Raw genomic sequence first — 25,230 nt, forward strand, 5'->3', positions numbered from 1 at the left:
GACAGTTTACAGTAAAGAATGTTTTATTATAGGTAATCAAAAGTATAATTATATTAAATATTTTCAAACGTTGGGATAACTACATTTAAGAGACACGTTAAATACAAGCAAGCAATCGCATGCAACTAATAAAACACTAAATCATTCAGAAAGTTCCAAATCCAAAAAAAAATGAAATAAGTAAGAAATCTTGTAAGAATTCCCAATTCAAAAAAATGATAATTAATTAAAACTATAAAAACTCCTTTCTGTTACTGGCTGCATACACCATATCACTATCAACGAAGACTGCGGCCGGAAAAAAAAAAGTTAATATAATCAAAGAAGCGCAAGCGACATAGTATGTATAACCGTGCGTGAGTGTGACTGTGTGTGTGTTGTGTGGCTGTGTGCTCGTGTCGGTGTGTAAGTGTTCCCCCACCCCGCCGCCTCGCTCGCTGGCGGCCGCGCTTCGGGAAATCAAGTACGGTTTTCCTCGCGACAGCACGCGCCCGCTGCTATACTGTTTGTGTTGTGAGTGTTGTGTATATTACGTACATTATAGTTCATTGTATTATATGAGGTACGTTTGATATTTTTTTGGTATTTTACGTGTGGTTTATATTTATTTTATTTTAAATTTTATTGTTTTTTTTTAAATATTATTTTCAATAGTTATAAAATTAAATCGCGTCGGTGATAATCCGTGATGCTCGTCGTGACAGGCGAGAGCTTAAAGCTTATTGGTTTTATTAATGGGAATAGAATAACATCTAATTGATTATAGCTAAAGTGATCGTTAAAAAAATAATTAATTAATAACTGCGTATAAAAATTCATTTTATACAATAAAAGTTCGCATACTTGTAATAACATAAATGTTTTAAATTGAAGTCGGATATCGTTAAAATTATTATTCATAAAGTTTTCTATTTATAGTAAATCAGCTTGATTCACTTAATATAATATTATATACAACTCACAAAAATTAATTCCATTAAATAAAAAAATCCATAATCTAAAATAAATATATTAACGTCCAGAAACATAAAATTTAATCAAAAACTAAATATAATCAAATTATTAACAAAAATAATAAAAGATTCAACATCACAGAAGTAAAATCTAAAACTGTTCCCAAGTCATCAAAGGAAGGTTAAGGCGGGGGTTAAAAACAAAAAAAAAGCAAGTTAAATCCACCGGCCCATTTAACTTGAAGCGGACGAACAAAAATTTCGATACTGAAATAAACACACATGCTGTCTGCGTGTCATGAGAATATTAGATATGAATGAAGCTGAATAACATAGAATATTTAATATTTACACATATTAATATTATATATATATTTATTAGTACATACAAAAGTTATACCTACGGAGCGAGCGATAAAGTTTTCTTAAGAAAGTTTACTTTTATCGATATAAGTAACTTTGTTTCTTTAAATTAAGTAGGCATATCTATAGATGGTATGAAAATGTCTTCTCGACTATAAATATCAACACTATATAATTAAATAAGTTATATAACACTATAATGTTAAATATTGTCGACGTACCACGAAAAATATATTTTTTAAATATGAATAACATAATTAAAATTAATAAGCATATAAAGAATATTTTTACAAACAACCTCACTAACTATTAAGTAATTTTATATAATAAATTTGATAATAAAATAATTCTCGCAAATTTCATTTCGAGCTCTCTAAATTATTTGATCGTACCAACAAATTACATCAAATAAGCATTCAGATACTATCGAACAAATGAAAGGAATTGGACGAATGAAAAAAAAAAAACTATTCGAATGAACTAAATTAAATAAGAAACATCCGTCATTCGTTCCATATATCCGCAATAAATCGGATACAATGACTGCTAATTTGCTCATGAAGATGTATGCAGTATGGTGACCATAAATCCAGCCAAGTCCGGCCTACCGCTAACACTCATAAAGAACTTTTATAGCACCACGTGGCTCTTGACTTGACATATTTTTTTTACATAACACATGGACGTAAATTTGTTTTTGAACCGATGTTTATTACTTAGTTATTATGAGAAAATAAATTATGTTTATTAATACGTATCTATCGTTAATACAGCGTGAAGTTTCGGTTGACTTCAATACTAATCGTTATATAGTAACAATAGGTATATAAAAATTATATAATTTTTTCATTATACAATTAATGTAAATGAAAGTTATCATCACGAAAGTTGCAGTAATTTTGCGAGTTGAACTTAAACACACATAAGTATAAAATAAAATCTTATTTCCTTTCGTTCCTATATCAGTAGCATTTTTATATTAAATTTAAATAATTCAATTTAAATAACACGCAAGAATTAAAATAATCTAATTCTTGTTCTAATAACAAATAAAACATCACTCAAATAAATATCCGCGTACAGGATTTAGTGATTCAACGTATTTGACAAACCTACATGTTGCGTTCTCATTTACCTAAAACTTTTGCTAATATAACAAATAGCTCAAAAGTATTCTTGTAACATGCTCTTAACAAGGGATAGCTGACAAACTAATGCTACATTTCATCACAGGTCCATCAATCAAGCTGGTAGTGGACAATTGTGAGACGTCCGAAGCACTCAAGATGTCCGACTAGAGAATTCACTACAATGAATGCGGAGTGAAAATTGATATAACATATATATAAAACATATTACAAATGAACGATCTAAATTATAACGCGGGGATGAGTTCCTATCAATTCGTCAATTCCCTGGCCTCGTGCTATGGGAATCAGGTCCCGGGACGGACTGGGACACCCGTGGATCAGAGCGGTCACCCGGGCCTGCCGACACCCGGGACGGATTACTACAATCCGAACGCGGCAGCGTCCTATCCGAACACGTGTTATTCACCTCCACAAGTCAGCCATCATTATCCCCAACACCCATACGCCACACCGGCCGCTGGTGCACACATGCAGCCACAAGCCATGATAGATTACACACAACTCCATCCCCAAAGACTCGCGAGCAGCGCGACTCACATCCACCAACACACGAACCCCAGCCCTGGTGCGTTATCACCGAACCTAATGACACCAACGAGTCAGACGGCTAGTGCTTGTAAATTTGCCGATTCAACTTCGACGACGGGAGTGGCTTCCCCACAGGATCTATCAACTTCGTCAGGCCCTGGGAGGACTTCACCTGGTTTTAATGTTAATCCAGCCGGGACGAGTACCAAATTAGGCTTGACGACACCAATAGCGTCTCCAGTGGAACACAAGGCTAATATCAACCAGAATATATCGAGCCCAGCTTCAAGCACCTCGAGCAATGAGAGTGCCGAAGCTAACAACACCAGTACAAAGAACACCAAATCATCAGCCAGCGCTCAAGCGAATCCACCGCAGATATATCCATGGATGAAACGAGTGCATCTAGGACAGAGTAAGTACTTATTATATCACACAAAAACAAAACGTTACATCAGTTCAGAAATCAAATATAACTCAACATTATTATGCCGTGAAATCGTTTTGTTTTTCTAACGCCACGCCTTCATTAAAAACTGACATTCGGGTCTACTAAACTATCCATCAATTAGATGCTAAAGTGGAGACAAAATAAATTATATATCTGTTTATAAAACATTAGCGTGTATTTAATGTTGTTTCAATACGGCGTCTGATGGATGATCTCTATAATAAGGCGTAATGGCTTTGTTGTCGGCTGTTTAACAGAAAACCATAGACTTTTTTCTCACCTTCCAACGAAAAATCGCCTTTCTATAAGATAGGTGTCAATTGGATCGCTAAACGATGGTTTAATTTTATCTTTGTTTTACAATCATTAAAATGACGTATCCATCTTATAAAATGTACAATTCATTTGTCAGTCATGGCGTTGGTTTAAAATGAAATATTCAAATAATAAAACAACATCTGTTATATATGTCACATGTTATATCTCGATGAAGGCAGATGTATTTCGATTCCAGGACTGTATTGTGCTTTTTTTTCAAACAAACTTTGACAAAGTTTCGGATACTTTTTTTCTTCTTTTGTTTTTAATATTATGCTAAGAGTTATAATGCGTATACTATTAAATATAAATTTAATAGAAAACTTCGTTTCGTGTAAGCGTACGTTTGATTAATGCGTTCCAAATTAAAAAAAAACGATAAGAATAATAATAATAAAATTCATTAGTAATACCTTATTAATTAATTATGATAGTATTATTTGTGTAATCGGTATGCAAATAAGGTGAGAGGTTAGCCCTTCATGTTTGGAAGCAATAACTTATAACGGTAGACATTCGTGCTGAGATTTCTTATATTTCAACGACCATGGTATCTGTTAAATTTTCATAGAATAAAAATGGTTTAAATTTAAATTTAGAACTATTTACAAACACATACTCATTTCTATAAAGAAGAAGTCTTGAATAGACAAACAACAAATTGTATTGAGATTTCTTATGTCATAAAGACAATCGATACTATTCAATGTTAATAGAATGAAAACTGTTTTAATTTAGCTTAGAACTATTTTATAAATACCTTATTAGGTGCTAGCTGAAATACATGACTTTATCAGCGTTTTTTGATATATGTAAGTGTATATTAACGAAATGTTCATATGTACAAGAAAATGTACATCACTGTAAAAGTTATTCTTATAAAACTCATCTTTACCTAAAGTTTTTATAAGTTTAGATAAAATCATATATATTTTTATAATACTTATATGATTCTAAAATAAAACTTTTAAAAATCTGACAGTTTTGCGGTGATGCGTGCACAAAATGCAGATCTCTATAATTTACAAAGATAAAGAAGCCTAGACCAAGCGTATTCTGTATTCAGCCAACAAATAGCATTGAGGTTTAATATACTTCTATTTTGATTATACCTATTAAATATTTACTGGAATATCCTTTAAATTTGAATTTAGAACAGTTAACAAATATTAAATTATACAAAAAAAAGACATAACAGGAATAACTCTATACAGCCGACGAATAGCGTTGAGGTTTCTAATTCCAACAGCCTATTAATTAAATAATTATAAGACAAAAAATCTTTAAATTTGAATCTAGAACTATTAACAAATAGCAAATAATACTCATAATAGGCATAGAACAAGTACATTCAGCCAACAAATAGCATAGCGGAAAAACGATTTATAAAAATTAGTGTTTCTGTTACATATAGCCTTCCATTAGGAGTGAACGGTTTTAGCAATCATAAACACCTTAAGGCTGGGATACAAATGACTTGAAATAGAAGTATGTAACAGTCAATTACAGATCTTAGTATCGCCGCAGATAACATACTTACTATAATGAATATTAAATAGATGCCGTTGTTTTAATAGATATATCTAGTCAAAATTATATAAAAGTAAAAGTTTGATTAAAATATTACAGAAATTATGAAAACTTTACATGTCACACCATAGAGGCTTTCTATAAGAACGCTTTGCATGAATCATAAATTAGAATGTTACAAAAAAAAAAGATGAAATTGTTTAAAATAATGTTTCTGTTTTATCTTATTTTTTTTATAATTTATCGCAATAACAACATAAAATAGTTAACATCGGATATTATCTAGATCAGCTACGTTGAAATAATAATATTTCATCTTAATGAACACGATATTTTACGGCCATTTTGTTTTTAATCTTTCACAATCATACGGTATTTATAAATAGATTATAATGCACCTTCAACATTTTCTACTATAATTAATTCGTGTTTATTATAAAAATTAAATACCATGCAAATTGTTTCGATTCTAATCAATGCAAATTGCTAGCCTTTCAGAATGAGAACGCTTAAGAAAATTACAGTTAGAGATAAAACTTTAATAAGCCCTTAAACGTCTAGGGTTCAATATCGGTTATTTGAGAATTAACGTCGATGCGATATCAATAATTTAATACCACCTGGATAAAATACGAAGTAACTAAAGTAGAGATTAATAAAACATGAATTAAAACAATAAAAATATGAAGAATCAACAAAGAAATGCAAAATGCCTGGAGGCTATCTCCGCAATGCAATGCAATCACGACTCAGGAGTAGATTCAAGATATTATATACAATATATAAATGATTTGAGATGAACATTGAGATTAAATACTCGGAATATTCTAGAACAGTTCACGTTTGAGATTAAATTCTTAAGTTAAATGGCCGAAATGCTTATACATTTAATAAATGCAATTCTAAAACACAAATGGCCGACAAAAGTAAAGGGATTAGTGAAGCCGTGGTCGCTGGTTGGTCGACGGCCATGACTTGCGAAACTTGTAGTTAGTCGCCATTTTGTTATATAGGTATTAAACTTTTGTTTGTTTTTTTTAACGATGCATTCAATTTTATAAAATATTTTATAATTAGCTTTGAAAACATCTGTACCTAGTTTATTGAGCAGAAATTAAATAACATTAGTTAGATTTCGATTGGAATGTAATTATTAATTGCTATACTTATCACTCAATAACTACGAAATGCATTTCATATATGTGTGCGATGTAAAATGTAATCTAATCATTTGTCAATAGGAGTCCAATTCGATTGTAGTGTACGGTATGTCGAACCTGTCTCGAAGGGAAAACCCTTCTCCCTAAGGAATCGGAACTTCAATTATGGATGAAAACTTTGCCCGCTATAAAATATAAGGGGCTACCGTTATTTTTCATCGTGAACACGAGAACCAACACGTACTTCTGTTGCATCGGAATTTATAGAAAACGTATATTTAACCGCCATTAAAAAATATATTTAGAATTAATCGAATTAATCATTCATGCCAACCATTTGTATGGTATGAAAGGTGTTTAAAATTCCGTTGCAGGTGTATACTAGACTGTTTAATTTCTCGTTCGCTTGCAATTTTCCTTTATTTTAAATCGAATAATTATTCGGTGTATCGATTGCTGTAACTTAATATTAATTCTTGTATATTCAGATTGCGAATTCAAACGCAACACGGATAGTATATTGAAATATTATTAATGGTTACAAACTAAGATTTTCGCTAGATAACCTTCAGTGAGATTGTATCTTTAGAGCGAGCATCGAATCAAAACCACCTACTTATACTTCGACCTTAATATGTTTACACGAATTATTAATTACTGTACTAATATTTTAGTACATTGATTGAAATTTTTGCAACAAATACGTATACACTTTTTTTATAGTACCTACCTAATTATCGAATTTTTTCTTTACACAGTCAGTATTCTGCCAGTATATTTATTGTAGTTTTCTTTTGTATTATCTATAACAAACAGGAAAATAGACAAATATTTAGAAGAATATTTTCATATTAACATTACGTACCTATATATATATTGCAAAACGTTTACAGAGCCTTATGAATATCACTATGTAAATAACTCCAGTAATGACTTACGAGCAGTGAATAAAATGTGAATGTTAGCAATTAAAGATGGGAGTAACCGTGGAATGACGTACATACATACATAATGGGCGCTGTGTTCCTGTTTTAATTTCGTTTCAATAATCCGTGTCAGACAGACACTGATTAAGCACAATGGTTCTTATATGAGCTTTATATTACCATAGAAATCTACCTTCGCTCGGACCGGTTCGAGTGTTGCACGCATTAGGACATTCATAATTGATTTAATATATAAAATAAACATTTTGTTTTATTTTGAGTATTATTTTGAGAAAAAGTATTTAATACTGACCTTTTATTACAGAAGCGTTTGAATTGTTACACGAAAGGATTGGGAAACGAGTTACTCTTTCACCTTAAATTTGGTTTTGCTACGATTATTGTACTGAGAATCAGTCAAAGTCTTTATTTCTTTTTGAATACGAAATTTCATTGCAATTGATAAAACTATTCACGATCGTACTCACAGACGGATAGATTTGCTCGTAATAATATTATTGATAACACTGGAAGCGAGGCGAACAGTTTATATATAGCATGTGGTGAATATTTGTCTCCTAACCCATACATTAAGATCTGGTACATTGATAACGTAAATTATCCTGAGCGGGCGCAGTGTCTGTGGACGCAAAGGTCGCTATAGTAATTTTAACGTGCACACTACCGCTATTTAAAGACGCTCTTTATAACATTTATTTTTATAGTATTGCCTTTGATCCGAGTCTTGACTTCGCTGTTAAAACTACAGGATACTAAGGTTACTTATTCAGATAGTTGCGACACAGTTCATCGTATCTCATAGACAAAAATGAAAAGTCATATTACTCATAGCATTATCTATGTTATTTGTATGAGAGAATTGTGTTTTAAAATAATCCTCATTAGGCTTTAAGATCTCATGTGTATAAGTACAATCTATCATAAGCCACAATAACGTCAAACCTCAAAATATAAGTACATTTTTCATAATTTTTATGATTCAGTACATTTTTTTTATTTATGTCAAAAATTTTGATTTACTATTAAAGCGTATTAAAAGATATTTTAATACAAAAAAAAAAAAAACGTTGAATGCACCGTTAAATAATATGAATGAAGTTATCTCAATTTCGTTAAAAGTTAAATAATGTCTTTGTCGTATCAGACATAATGGTAACTACAATTGTTTTGATGTCATAAATATCCCCAACAAAGGATTTGCGGTTTACTCAAAAGCTCAATGTCTGATGAGCGGTTTTTTTTTTTCATCTCGAGATCGCTTGTCCTGCGGCGATTCGATGCCTATAAATATTAATACAATCAAATGTTTTGACGTGGACCTTCTTTAAGGTTTTATCTCCGTTTCGCTTATATATATTTTTTTAATGGGGTATCGATTTTTATTTCGTGTTAATTTGGGCATCGAAGTCAGTCTTTTAACAGATCGTAAAGCACGAGGGATGGCGCCAGGTGTGTTTTGTGGGTTTGTACATGATTTATTCAAAAGAAATATTTTTGTTAAAATTAACTTAATTTTTTCCTTCTTTACAAATATTGACAGTGAAAATGTATTTTTCTCTTAAATACTATATTAATATCTAGGTGCATTGTAATAAACATTTATACGGAACCCGTTCGATATCTGATATATTTGAACCATAAAGTTTTACCATATTTATATTTACGAGCTCAGATTATTTCGAATTAGCATAACTAAGATTACTCACACTGTATTATTAATTCTTAAATAAAAACATAAATCTTGAGCGTCTCTAAAGACTAGAACAAACACCCACTATATAGATATTGATGTATTGTAAATGAGACTTTAATATTATGAGCATAGGTTCTAATTACGCTTATTATATATACAGCAGGTTGAGTTTCGACAAGATCCGATCAAAGCATCTAAAATGGTAACAGTTAGTGGGTTAACCACTTTAAATTGTCATCTGTGTGATTTATTTCTGTATCATTGAGACCAACATATTTTTGTGAGCGTCCAAGTATTTAATTTAGAATTTCTTTAAAGATTCTTCATTCTTTTATTTCTTTAGTATAAGATATTACTTTAGGTATTTAGATTCGGCTTCGCATTTCGCTATAACCAGGGGCGTATCCGGTGTATATAATAATCTATAATCGTTCGCATGGCATAAATAACACCGCAGTCCGGGCCAGGTTTTTATGTTGCGCCCGCGCAGGTAATATAGTCATAAATTTCCATAACCGCCACTCGATCTTATCAAACACGATTTTAATTTGATTTCGTTACCACACGTGTTGAGGCACTGAGAGTTACGATGGTAGGTATGAGATACAAGCGTTCCCTTAGTAGCAAGTAATAAATTACAAAAAAATATACAACTAAAACATCGTTATGGCTGTTGTATACTAATTTTATGGTTACTTTATTGTTTTTTAAGTGCCATCCAAAACGTTAATTGCATAGTTATGTTAACAAAAAAAAAAAACAAAAAATTCATGATATTTAGGTAAGACATTTTATATTAACATTCTTAAATAGTTACGATTTGTGTTTCGATTCAAGCCCAGTCATAAATCAGAAGCGTATGTTAAAGGTGAAAGTGCGACATCAGCCTAATTCACACGATATATAATTTATTGTCAATGTAATCAATAATAAAGTCAATCGATATGTCGTAACAAACGGACAAACACTTAAATTATGTTCCTCACTAATGTGCGACGGCCAATACATCATTATGTATCGATAGCGCTTATTACTGAGCTTTAAAGCTCTCGCGGATCCAATTTTGTTACAGTTATATTGTTTTAAGGCTTAAGAGTAATTTATTAATAATTTTCGTTAACCGCATTATTTTAATCTGAGCTGTTACAAGCGTATCAAAAAAATTACCGTGTATTAAATTTTTTTTTTAATGATAGCGAAATAGGTTGACACATAGGCTGTATATTAAAATGATATTTTTTTTTTATATTATGATTATTTATATTATAGCTATAATGTAATACCAAACGGTCAAAATGTATGGAAGCGTACCACGTAAGGCGATTGCCAGCCAACAATGCTTATTATCAGCTATCAGAGTATAATCCATTTATCACATCTTTTGTTTACGATCCATTCGCATCGTGGACTATTAATTATAATGCATTCCTCACTTTCGAACTTTGACGTCCTCGCTGTGTGACAGACCACAGATAAGAATGTTAATGCCGTTTGATACAGCCCTACCTCGTGATGGGAGCTGCATTTGAATATAAAACCTAACACATGGCACCAAGATACATTTTCTTTTGTGAATCCGGAGATGAATGATGTAATTGATTTTGAATTACATCTATAAGAAACTAAGGTCGAATGTCGAATGGATTGAAAACTATTTGAACACCTTCGCCGGCAAGCTGAATTGAGAATTTTGATGGATGTGGTTATAATTGTTTCTGTATCGATTATGCCATTGATAAATATTTCTACTATTGCTCATCTTATTAATGACGTGGAAACGGAAGAGGTTGGCGATGCCCTAACGATGAACGTCACAATTAATATAGGAGCTGTCAAAACAGCTGTCAGCAGTGTTGCCATATCCGTTGTACAGCTTGATGTAATTAAAAACAATTTTAAATTTAACCTTTTTTTGTATATTTTTTATATCGATACGCAATACAGATAAACTTATCGTTGGGCGTTCTGAGTCTTGTAATTTGTATGAAATTTTAGTAACTATTAAAAAAAATAATGAATCAAAGCTCAAACAACACAACAGGGTAAATCAATATCACCCCAAGTATAATTTCTCTGAAATTAACAGCGTCGTATAAACCATTGAAGCAACGAACCGTAACGGAATTTAAATAGTCTGAAGACGGCTCCAGAATAACGTCGATCAGCTGGAAGATGATCTGGACGTTGGGAATTAAAACTTAAAAACACTTAATCATACGGTTCAATTTCATTCAAACTCAAAATAAACTTAGAAACCGAAAACGTTCTTGCTCTTTATTTGATTTGAACGCAAATTCAATATTTCAAAAACATACAACACGTCCAGGCGGTTCACTAACATTAGGAGTGGCTAACATTATGCTATATTGGAAAAGCCCACACGTTTCACAGACATTCCTACAAAAGGCTATGAAGCCAGGGCTCGAACGACAGCATGTGATGGAGGTCGACATTCTCACTTCATTAATCCATCAACTGATCAATAGTCTTTGGAACACCCTTTACTTCAATCCCATACAAAGCAAATAAACATTTAGAAGCCAAATAGTTATATGTAGTTCATCTCATACAAACCGAACTAAAGCATCACTCAACGTATAAAAATTATTGTACTTTATATTCTAATAACAATAGTCTTAGCACTAAAACTAATATATGTAACAAAGTTGTAAACAAAGGAATCGACATCTGAATATCGTGGTAACAACTACCCGGGGGTAGGAACGTACGGAACAAAGGGACAGTTATTAATGGTTATGGAAAAAAAATATGCTACAGTTACCGAGCTTTTAAAGCGCTATAAACAATGTCTTATTAAAGCACCAATAACTGATTGATGACTGATAGTCGTGACAGGTATTAGTAATATATTCGACTATAAAATACTATTAATTTTTGATATACTACAATTATAGACATTCATATAGATAAAAAAAAATCTTTAAGAAATTTGTGAAGAATTATTTAATGCTTGCACTAATTAATTGTAACTAATAACTTATTACATTTGAATATTTCATTTCAGAAATAAACGAATAATTCAAAATTAATTAAATCTAAGGTGCTACCGAAAATAGTTATTTTCTTACTGAATATGGGATACCATTTTTAATTATATTATTGTGCTTGTCACTATAGTACTTCGGAATTAATTCTCTATAATTTTATTATACAATTATTTTCATAAAAGTAAATACAAAGTGACGTAACCTTAAGACTTACTTGTAATGGAAATCTCATGAGCATAATGTAACGAGTAATAGTTAACTTTATTCTTAGAATATAATTAATTATAAATTCATAATGTTACCATGATTTATGTTTGAATTAACACTTAAACACCGACTCCTGTTACTAGGAATGTAATATTATATAATAATGTAGAAATATTATTCTAGGTGTATACGTTAATATCTAAGTTCTTAATACGAAGAATGCTTATGGACTATATATTTATAATAAATATAAAACTATTAAGAAAACGGATCTGAAATCGTAATTGTAACTTTTATTTTAAAATAACCGAAATCGGCTGGCTTATATGACTTAATATGAAAAAAATCTGTTATTTAAAACAAAGTTTATCGACCGATTTAGCCAGTCAAAACTTAAACACACGAAATCTGCTAAATACAAATAGTGTTTGAGGAGTTTGTTTTGATATGTCTTGAGCGATGATCGTCGAGCGCTCGCTGCGTGTCGCGATATTACTAGAGCTGGTGTTATTTCGAAATAAATTAATTCTCATTTATAAATTCTATACACAATAATATGTTCTTACATTCCGTGTATAATGTTCGGGAGTAATTGATTATTGCAGGACATTTATTATATTTATCTAAAAATTATTTATAGATTAGAATTTTAATGAAGTTCACAGTTATAGAGTCGGCTGTTTGCGGTTAAGATTTATCCGGATTCACCAAATATAAATCGCTGGATAATATCAAGACGCTAGCAGACAGTTATAATACAGATCATAATCATAATATCAGCACAGATTATACACTTCAAAATACCTTTATTTCAGTAACAATCTCAATAACAGTTCGAAATATTAGTCTGATTCTAACGTAACTCTGTTCAATGTATAGTTATGAATAAAATGAGATTTAAAATAATTTAACTTCAATATCCTACATACATTTTACTTGCGAAACGTCATAACGCTGTATGGATATACTTATAGATGTTTGTTCATCTTTCAAGCAATAACTACTAAACGGATTTTAATGATACTTTACAATAATGTAGATTAGGTATCAGAATAGGACATAGGCTATAATTTTCGCAAAATTCACTGTATTCACTGCAGGCTTAAGGCGTAACAGTTGTATTGTGTATGTATCACATGATGCAGACTATACTAAAGGTGACGCCTGGTAACTATATCTATTTAACACACTTTAAATCTGACGTCCACGGACGGAGTCGCGGACAAAAGCTAGTGATCTATAATTAAAACAGTTTATTCCGAGAATCGCATATAACAAATCGTTTTTATATTATCGCCGGCATGTTTCCACGTCCGAGTTTGACACGGCACGCGGCTGCATTGACACTGTTGACTATTACGGGATTAAATAGATCCAGTCGCTTACAACGTCGTGATACACACTCGAGTATTGATCGCATTGCAATACGATATTGATCTGACTTTAAGCTCAATTAAACATCTAATAAATACAAACGGAACGTTTAAATTAAACCGAAGCTATAAAATACAGTAGAACTAACAAAATATCATTCAGATTTGTTACAGAATAAACGTATCTAGTGTACAGTAATTAACGATCAAAATTCTATAACCCTAGATGCCGTGGGTGTAAAATAAAACACAGTCCTCTTGGAGTGGGTATACCAAAAAGTGTTAACATTAACCATATATTTCCCTAGCGTCGGATCATCAGTCGGCCAACATATTAGTCGATGTCACTACAATAATATACAATAAGCGTAGTACAGTTCACTGCACAGTTACCCGCGTCGTATAAATCGTTCAACACGGACGAGTAATGTTTTGTATGGAGATTTCTTTCGACGGCCGACCAACTGCCGTGTATTGGAGTTCATCTAGTCTTAAATTAAATTAAGATATTGATTAGTGGGAGCTTTTTTTTTGTTGACTCTACACACGGCTCTCATTAAATTTATAGCTTTGCTATGTGTAATATGGTGAATGTTCTGTGAGTTGATTTTGTTCATTCAAAATTTGTAAATTTTATATGTTATTATGACGATAGATGCAAGAGTTTTGTGGATGTATTAAAGGATGTTTATTGTTCTTTCACGCAAAAAATGTTGTGTTGGATTTTGATTAAACTTTAACATAATATAGTTTACATATCAGTATTAACTTTTAAGCCACTTTGTACATTTCTCTTTGAGCTTACTTCCGATATTCAGACGTTGTCACGTTCAAAAAACTAGTTTGAATTAATTTTTCTCAACGCGCAACATCTCAAAACCGTTTCAATGTATGAAGTGTTCATTTTTATGTTATGAATATTCTCAGCCGAGTGTATTTAGGTACACGCGTATTTCGAGGTCTTTCCACAACGGCCATGACATTCAATAGCAAAAGCACATATGCTTCATTGTACTAACTTTAGCCGTTTGATGGTCATTATGTATTCAAAAGTATGAACAATTCGACGAAATACACTTCTTTGTGAACGAGTTACAATTTCACCGCAAGTGGTATTCCTAAAACAAAATACTTCACAATGTATCCAAGCAATAAATCACTGAAACATAAAAAAAATATAACAAATAGTCCGTGACATTCGGGCAAAAGTGTAGTTAAATTTGCAAAGCATCGCTAATTCTCATCCATACTTTCTTTATATTGCCACATAATTGATGTAATAGACGCCATTATGCTTTTACTTTCTTTGGTAATAATGACGTGAAAAAATCGAGATTTGCATGGACCGGACCTACCAAGCAGGTAGTGTTTGTTAATCGGTCGATTTGTCTTATTGTCAGAGATGTCGTTTGTTTGTGTTCATCGACCGCGGCGCTGGTCGAGATAAAAGTCATAAATAACACCAAGAGGAAGGCGTCTTTGCTGCGCCGCCAGAACACTGGACAGTTACTTAATTTTTAACTATAGCAATACAGAATTCGATTTAATTTCTTAAAAATAATACGTATTATGCGTATATTCGTGATATAAAACATTTAAATCGGTATAAAACCGATGAATGTTGAAATAAAAATTCTTATAAAGTTATAAATAAAGCGAGATCGTTGGTTCTCGTTCGGCCAGATTTATTATAATATTAATATTCAATTAGCTATCCGCACATGATGGCCGGCTGGGCGTTCGTATTATTATGGTTAATTTATGGCATCATTTACGAGTTATATATATATTTTTTAAATTATTACCGGTTTCACGGGCACAGTAATTGTGGACACGGAGCTCGTCCAAGATAACCGAAGTTTTTAATTAAACCTCAACAGTTTTATGCCCGGTTTAAAAGCAGGTAGTGCAACTTTAACTGGTGTTAGCGGTTTAGATTCTTTGTTAAATTTTATATAGTTATGGATAATTCGCAGATTACACGCTTATCTGAAATAATTATCTTTTAGTATATATATATTGCGATAACTCCTAATTGATTTGGTAGTTAAATTATTTTAATGATGATTTTCACATGTCTTGATTCCATAATCTTCATATTTTTTTAATAATTAATCTATGTTTCTTACAATAAACATGAAAAGTTTAATAGGCAATTTTAATTATAACAGAATAAATTAATAGTAATCTGTATATGTTCAAAAAGTAATATTTGGTAGAGAATCTCCGATAATCAAACATAAGAGCCTGCGCTTGCGCAGATTTATAGCGTGCTATGTGAATGTGTACAAGATATTAGCGTCCCTAATATGTCCACGTCGGTATCATTACACAACTTGATTTTGCTCTTAATACCGTTTTGTGCAAACCATCAGATATACCATTTAAGTGAACCATATTTTATACTGATATAGGTACACACATTTATAGAATTCGCTACGCCTGTAGTGTAATTAAAACAATTTTAACATTTTTGCTTATTTTTGTACATTGGATTAATTACCGTATATAAAAGTAATCGCTTTCTTTTGAGCAGACTTCTAGTCATTCTATTGTACAACCAAAAACATGCCTGTGATTTTTAGACTTGATTTTATGCCTGGATTTGCTTGCTTAAAATATGGAAGTAAGGTTGCAAATGCAATTTGAAATCCTACCCAAATCAAGATAACAATCTGGTCATACTAAATTTCATATGATTTATCCGATACTTTTTTAATATGCGTTATGAGAGAATTTGAGCAAAGGTCTTGTGCTATTTTAATATACTTAATATATATTTGTTTTACGATAAGATATTATTAAAATAATTAATTTATTTGCTGTTTATATATATATATATAAATATATATATCACAACCATAAATGGTAGAAGAATATCGTGATCACAAAACACAGAAAACATGGAACATTTTAAGCACGAAGGTAGCGCTTTTAGTAGTCTTGTGATAGTTGGGTGACAACTAAAAATAATTACTTCGTGGTTCACAAAGATATCAAAGGGACATTCAAAATGGAACTCTGTTATAAGTAAAATAAATATCACATTCCTTTAATCGATACGGTTGTTATTAAGTAAGGATTACTAGCTTCGGAATGATCTTAAGGGAATTAATGCCATTATTAGTTGTATTTTACCATAACCGCACCTATTAGATATCAAACTTATATGAAAAATATACGTGAACCTTAATATAAAGATAGTTGATTTTTAGGACAACGCCTTGTTGTTTCGTAATTCTTATCGTTTTGTTGTTTTGCCTAATTGATTTATTTGAGAGTCTTACGCCTACATAAAAATTGAGTACCTAAGCTTTGTTACTGAGAAACTATCAAACATACAGACATCCAAACACATATATATGTACAAAAAACTTTCACAACCACTTCCCACCGATTTATATAGGCTCTTAAATGAAATTTTGATTTGTACTTCTTTAACCGACTTGATAATAGAAGGGATGTGTAAAATAAGCGTAAAGACTGCATAAAGAAAAAAAAAGATTTAAAAATATTATATGACATTATACCTTATTTAAACTAAACTAAATTAAAAGTGTAAATCTCATGGTAAATCATACATTTCAAATAAATTAGCTTAAATGAAATTAAAAAAATAATAGTTCACACACACACACACACACACACACACACACACACTCAGACATATACAACGGTATTCGTTTATATGTACATTCAAAAGTGAATAAATCCAATGTGTAACAAATAGCCGGAAAATCAAATTTATATAGAAATCTACAAATATTATTAATATAACTATTGAGATACCTTTCATCATATTTCCGTAAAGTGAATTAAATATATTCTTTATGAAATAGTGGAAGTTAATTCTATTTTAACTTTACTGTATAGTACCTACAAGTCTAGAGAGACTTATTTTTTTTTTTAAAGTTTTCCAATACGTAATAGTTTAAGTCGTAAATTCTCAAACCATTGGCAAAGAAAATTTATTTATCTGCATATTTTTATATTCATACAAAAAAAAAATAATTAAAAACTTCTCACATAAAACGAACTTGCTACTAATAATATTGGATATCTCACGTTAAAGTCCCTTCAAAATCGGTTTAGACGTTCTTGAGGTCAGCCGCACCAAGCAGACGGATAAACATAAAAAATATAACATTTGCTAGACATATGTAAAGAGTGATAACTTTTTCCATCAAGAGACAATAAAATTATATTAATTCCTATATATTGGGACGGTTAACACACTTATACATTTCCAACAAATTATTAACATAAACATATAAATAGCGTTAAAAACGAACAAACAAAAAAAAATATAACACATACATATATGTAAACAGCTCAATGTATTTCGAGAAAACAACTGCGCATCAAATGGCTATACCGAACCAAAACATACTTACTCCAGCTCAAAATCCAGATATCTATATGTAAATTTGAAGTAAAAAATAACCCGCTATTTGTTAGATGTATATGTTTATATCCTGATGTCCTATTTGATAATGCACCGACTGCTCGTAATGGGCAGATGAGATTTCCACATAGCAACTATCGGTTTGCCGTACGTCATATATGCTTTTGGTTATCAGGTGTATGTTATATTCTATTAAACTTTAAATCCAATAAGGTAATATTTATTAAATACCTTGAGTATTATAAGTTATATTATGATTGGTAAATAATGTAAGGGATTTTTTTTTATTTATACTAAGATTGTTCTCATAAAGAATCGAAATATTTCTTCATATCTTAGTACGATTATTAACCAGAAAATCAATTTATAATATAACAGTATAATATTTATTTATGATATAGTATTTTATAAATATATTATATAAATGTTCATAATTTCAACACCTTTATATTACTATTCCAATTTCTCTAAGTATTTTTTATCTAAATTAATTAATTTCTGAAATAAAAAAATAATCATAACACGTTTTATAGACCACTATAATATTATCAACATGAAACATACTTTATTTTATAAAGCGTGTATTTTTTTTGTTCGATATAAAATTATTCTTCTCCTTTGATGTTGTTAAATATTTTAAGTTTCATTTCCAGTGGCCGAGGCAATGTTGATGGAAAGATATATCGTATAGAAATACGGAATGGCTTTACAAACCATTTTTCATGTTCAGATTTAGTTTGTGACATGCCGATTGATATAAAGAGGCCTAAATACTAGCGGAGATATATATAGGGTGTGCAATAAATGTGTCTTTTTGATGTAAGATAATTAAAGCAAAGAAAGAAATACTATTTGATTGATGGTTATAGTGAATTTATTATAGATTTTTGCTTCCGATTAAATGTTTATTACGTATAATGTTTAACAGAAGATCTGAAGATGAATATATGGTATAAGATTTTAAAAAATATCATTTGATTTAAATCATTATGACACTGAGTCAAGAGAAGAAGATTTCATACATTTTGTTTTGCATTGGGTACAAAAAAAAATAACCTGTTTTTCAAGATGTTATAGAAATCTTAAAACATTCACGGATATCGTCTACAGACACAGCCTATTTTAGTTTTCAAATTTTAAGTCTCATCCATAGGTAATAGGATGACATTCACTTAAAATTCGACCATGCAATATGTCTAGACTCAAAATTCAGAATATCAAATGGTCTGTGACCTAGAATTATTTACGTTAGTAAAAAGAAGATCCTATAATTCCTATAAAAAATACTATTTATATCAGATTTTCTTTATTTTTTTATATCTGAAACCAAATATAGCAATAAACATTAATATAACATTTACAAAAAATATTAATTTATTATGCCAACCTCAGATATTGGCTGTATGAATACAATCTTTGTCATATAAAACTAGAACTGAATAAAAAAAATATATCTGTCAGTCGTATCCATAATTAGTAGATCATAAGACACTGAAAATATCTAATGATGTCGCGAACCTTGATGTATTGCAAAATAATGTATCAGGTCGGCTACATGTCACCGTGACATATCGATGATACCTGTTCTAGAGGTTTTTTACAATAATACATTCAAAAGCGCTTCCTTAACATATAGCCTGTAATACAATTATAGAATAGCATCGTTATGTATAAATACATCGTTTTGTTTATTCCAATATATTGATATTCGATCGTATCGAGTTGCTTATTTTGTTCGGTGGATTTATTATGTTAAAATAATACCGTCTGTCAGATGTTTGTGAATCGGGATGTCGCTAACATATCAATCGTAGGGTTTTTACTTGGGAGTACATCGAATATTTATAGTTCTCAAACATCTTTATAGACGCGGGTTTGACGTCTCAACGTTTTAAGGGACAAACGTGAACCGCTCCTGTATTCATTATGTGTTACGACTTATTCATACGCGATAGTAATGTTTGTGTATTCGTTATTAGAAGTTTTACGTGTGATTTTAATGATTTCGTAAGCGATTCATTAGTGACTCCGTATGTAACAAATGACACAGTTTAATTTCTAAGACGTTGTCTGACGGTCGTATTTATCATGAGGACTGGCGCTCTTCCAAGGCGAGTGGTGATCTCGGTACTGTTCAGTGATGACTGGTGACAGCTGCGGCCGACAGATCAGCCCTAGGGCTCCGACTGACTACGAATGTCAACATACTACATATTCCACCCGCCATTTTGGACTTAACGACATTTTAGTGTGCATTTTAAATTCATAGAAAATTACACACGCATTAATAACTATATCTGCCTATATATAATATATATTTATATATATATCAGCGTGTATATTTGTTTTGTTCGTGTGTGCGTTTGTAAGAGTTGTTCATCACGATCATTCGAGCGTGGAGACGAGCGAGCCAACTATTCATTGGCTTTCATACGACATTCACCTACATATAATAATACACCTTATTCTATAACAAGCAGAGTTCCTAATTAAATTATACTCTTCTATACAACACACTTACAAAGTAATTAATTCACCTACGTATAGTTATATGCTTTAGTGTATTATTAATAGAGTTCATAATTGAATGTTTAATTTAACAATTCCAGGTACAGTGAACGCTAACGGCGAGACGAAACGTCAGAGAACTTCCTACACCCGGTACCAGACCCTGGAACTGGAGAAGGAGTTCCACTTCAACCGCTACCTGACGAGGAGGAGACGCATAGAGATCGCACACGCGCTCTGCCTCACCGAGAGACAGATCAAGATATGGTTCCAGAATCGACGTATGAAGTGGAAGAAGGAGCACAAAATGGCGTCCATGAACATAGTCCCCTACCACATGAACCCGTACGGACACCCCTACCAGTTCGACCTCCACCCGAGCCAATTCGCGCATCTATCAGCATAGGATCAGTGGAATTTTTCGAATAGCGGATAACTGATTTATTAAAGTCAACCGTTACACGGAGTTAGTTGTATCGCGACATTTAAATTAAATTAATATATAAATTCAAATTAAACGTTGTAATACAACAACTGGACTGGATCAGTTATTCGCTGTTCGGAAAATTGTGATACGTTCTAAATTGTGACAGTGACATTTGAGTTAAGTGACATTGAGGTTGAGGTTGAGGTGGAAACGACATCGGTTATAAAGTTATTAATATAATGTTAATTTAACAAACAGCTGTTTTGACTTGAATCTAGCTGTTTTAGAATGAATTTTGGCTAGTCATAAGCTATATGATTTTGCTTGTAATACCTGCATTGAAGTTAACGAAACGATTAAGATAAAAATAAAATTAATAAAAAAATTTAAACAAATTAATTGTTAGTGTACATTGTGATGGCTACGTAGATTGTAAGATAGGTTTCAATTATAATAATGTTATAACGGACGTCATTTGGATACACGCAGCAAATTCGGAATTTTACAGGGATGAGATATTATTTGGCGGAAACATTATATAATATATAATATATATATATTAATTTGAATATAGATGGCTTTTTGGAACTCTGTGAAAGACACACGATCCTTTAATGTGTCTTTATATAGTGAATGTAAATATTTTTAGGTGATTTTTTTTTTTCGTATTTTTTTTTTTTTTGAAATAATTCGAACTAACCGTTCTTCATTCGTTCCTCTATTAGATTTAACTTTAATATCAAATAGCTGTAATTCACCGATACCAATATAACATAAAAAATGTAACTTCTGAATACTTTTAACGTATCTTAATATAAATGTACTTAATGTAATTAGTATGTATGTTATTAATAATTTTCATATCTTCCCACGTTACCTCTTCATTTTCTTCCATTTGGACTATTATTATTATTATTTTGTTTGTTTTGTTTTGGTAATATATTTTCCAACTGTCGTAGTCAGCTGTGATATTTTGTTAAATTTTGTATACTTAATTAAGAGCGACTCTTTTTTTTGATTTCAAATAATATTTTTTTCGTATTCAGTCGATTTATTGAAAAATACGGTTCTTAAATTATTTACCTCTACGCTGGCTGATATACTTATATATATGTAAAAAAAAATCTACGGCTTTGTATTTCTATTGAGAAACGTTTGTTCTAAGTTAATTCTTGTTGCTTAATTTATTGTTTGTAAATACTAGATGTATCGTAGTACGATTGGTGAGTAACGAAAAATTAAAAAAAATTAATTACAAAAATCCTTAGAATATTTTCTACTTGTAATTGTAAAATAATCGTGCAATAGGAAGTGGCCTATTTCTTAAAATATCTGTAATTTAAATATATTTTTTTTCTTTTTCCTCTTTTCTGTATGATATTGTTTTTTTTTTTATTATTATTTTCGTGTTAATTCTTTGTAATTATTAAATATAAATATGTTTAATGTTCATTCCAGTTGAATCGAGAGTTAGTGAAGTATGCTACATGATCACTTAAATTATTGTATTGTATGAATAAAATGTATTGAATAATGAAAAATTGGTGAAGAAGATAAAATAAATTATAAACATAGAGTTAGTTTTCATTCAACGTCCGGGTTGTTCTGGGAAACGTTTGTTTTATTTGCGATGAACTGCATTTATAAATTTAAATTCACAAAAGGCATGTTCGTTCTCAACAACCGACACATCGACGCCTCGGTACTGATGATAAATGATTCATCTTACGAACTAGGGGGCGCCACGAGCCTACTGAATAGTTTGTAGGTCGCGGCGTTATCATATAAATCATTGTCAGAATATCATACACATATATTTTATTTGATGAGTAATTGTGAGTAACTTTTTACCTGAGTAATTGTGAGTAACTTCTTACCTGAGTAATTGTGAGTAATTTTTATCCGAGTTCCTAATTCAATTTTTTTTTTTTTGTAAAATTTTTCGCTTTTAACAACTTATGTCATTGGAACTGCTTAGGAAATTGTATTAAAAAAATAATTACAGCTTATTGATTTATTTCTTGATAAAGTTTATTAATAATGGCGTGAGTTTAATTATTTGAATGAATTAAAAAATATATATTTTTTTCATATATGAAGTTAACAAGTCAATGTTTGATATGAATGGAAGGGATAAATAACTTTATTAATTGAATATAAGATAATATCTTTTTAATATCTAAAAATTAGAATAAGTTGAGTGAAAATTTAAACTTGTAGAGATATTAACAAATGATTTGGCTTTTTTATTTGAGTATTTTAAAACATTATACCGAAACATTTGATAGAGCATGTACAAACAGGAAACCTGTTCGTTGAAAAAAAACATTACCTTCTAATGTTTGAAAAAAAAACGATACAATTTATATAACCCAAGCAAATACAAAATTTCATACCGCAGCAACACAAACAGTTCTCAACCAGTTTTTATTTTCAACTAAGCGCGATACAAATCGTGTATTCTTTGTCACATTACAGTGACTAATATTATTAATGTACCGCCGGCCGATCAGCGAGAGATCGCTGTACGCCTTACGTTGGGTACAGTGTCGCGAATCAGTTTTCATTTGGCCGGCGTAAGGCCTTGTATCGGCTTATATGACGACTGATAAGCGACTATTGATATAGAACTGGTATTCTCGAACTGCCTTTGTTTGTTTAGTATTTAGATTTTTATGAAGCAGATGTTATTAATACTGTATTTTTTTTTTCCTACATATTATCTTTAAATATATCTATATTAATACAGAATTTAAATTAATTCATAGATATTGAATATTGAAATACGTCATTGTAGTATCGTTATAGTAATATTTTAATAATTATTAAATAAGCAATATATGAGAAAGTCGTGAAATATGAAGTTATAGTAATAAGCTAGTGATCGATCTCACAATAAGTAAACAAAATAATTTAAATTACTGTTTAAAAACAATGCCATCTATCAAAAAGAATGAACATCGCTTACTGAAGCAATTCTTGACAATCTCAATAGTTTTCCATTACAAAAAGCTATACACTAAGCCTCGAGATGGCGCTTTTGTAAATTGTATCAGATCATCGTTATAAGAAATTCTAATAAGACTTTCAGGAAACCAGTTAGTAAATATCAGGATAATTAATTATGGTGACAATTATGTTTGGAATAATGATAAAAAATAAAACGACATCTGCACTTTATCCTTTCAATAACTGGGCGCGTTTCATAGTTTCATGTTCAATATTAAGACAAATAGACGAAAAGATGTGTAAATAGTAAAACTATCCAACGGGAGATGGCGCTGTAAAGATGAAAATGTCGGTAAAACAGTATTTATAGGATTTTCTGTGACATCGACTGAGAAAGCTCAGCAGTAGCTTTACAAGAAGACGCGTTACATCAGTGGTTAAATAATATTCAATAATTTTCCTTACTTAAACAATAGACGACAACGGCGGCGAGTTCGAAAACGGTAAGTTATCCATTATATCATAAATTTATGACAAAATATTTGAGTATCATTAAGTAACATTGAAGGGAAGAAAAAATCATTATTTTCGTTACGAGATGAGAATCTCAAATAAGTTGCCATAGATTCACGTAGAAGCAATATTTATTTTTTACCGTAGATGAATACTATTGTGAGATATTCAAAACGAGCAGAAGTCATTATTGATAACTAATTAGCTATAATCTCCCTACAAGTCTTACACTTTAAATATATTTTTTCTATGTTATGTAATTTAAAAATAATATTACTGCCGCCACATTTTAAATATCTACATAACTATAAGTCAGTGATCGTTAAAATATTTTTTTTCATAATATTTTATCAAACGTAATTGAAACAAAAATAGTGTATATTTGTATAATTACGTGTTAAAAATAAAAGTGCTTTCTAATACATAATATAATCCTATTACAGAGATATTTAAGCGGATTAGGATAAGTAAATACAAAATTATATCGGTTGTATGGAGTCAAACATTCCCATTGTAACTACCAGTTTTAGAACGGTTAAACATAAAAAGAGCTGACGTGAAATTTATACCTGACTTCCATGAATGGCGATATTATTGTTAAAAGGCAACCCAAAAAAAGCAATAAATATGGCCGCCACAAAGGCACCTCTGGTGCGGCTGCGTCGATACGGGACTTGCGCATTTTGAATCCAATGCTACTACGGGTTCTAGAACTTTGATTTGAATTTTTGTTTCAAATCTTCTGT

General features: G+C 30.8%; 1 protein-coding gene across 1 annotated transcript; it reads left to right on the top strand.

The window, feature by feature from the left end:
- Nucleotides 1–429: 429 nt before the first annotated feature.
- Nucleotides 430–22,596, top strand: LOC116769146 (homeotic protein Sex combs reduced). The gene is made up of 3 exons (XM_032660175.2): nt 430–562; nt 2,550–3,410; nt 20,697–22,596. The coding sequence occupies exons 2-3, from the start codon at nt 2,678–2,680 to the stop codon at nt 20,999–21,001; spliced, it is 1,038 nt and encodes a 345-aa protein (XP_032516066.2). The 5' UTR covers nt 430–562; nt 2,550–2,677; the 3' UTR covers nt 21,002–22,596.
- Nucleotides 22,597–25,230: the final 2,634 nt, after the last annotated feature.

Source organism: Danaus plexippus, chromosome 5, assembly GCF_018135715.1.
Source record: "Danaus plexippus chromosome 5, MEX_DaPlex, whole genome shotgun sequence".
Taxonomy (NCBI): Eukaryota; Metazoa; Arthropoda; class Insecta; order Lepidoptera; family Nymphalidae; genus Danaus; species Danaus plexippus.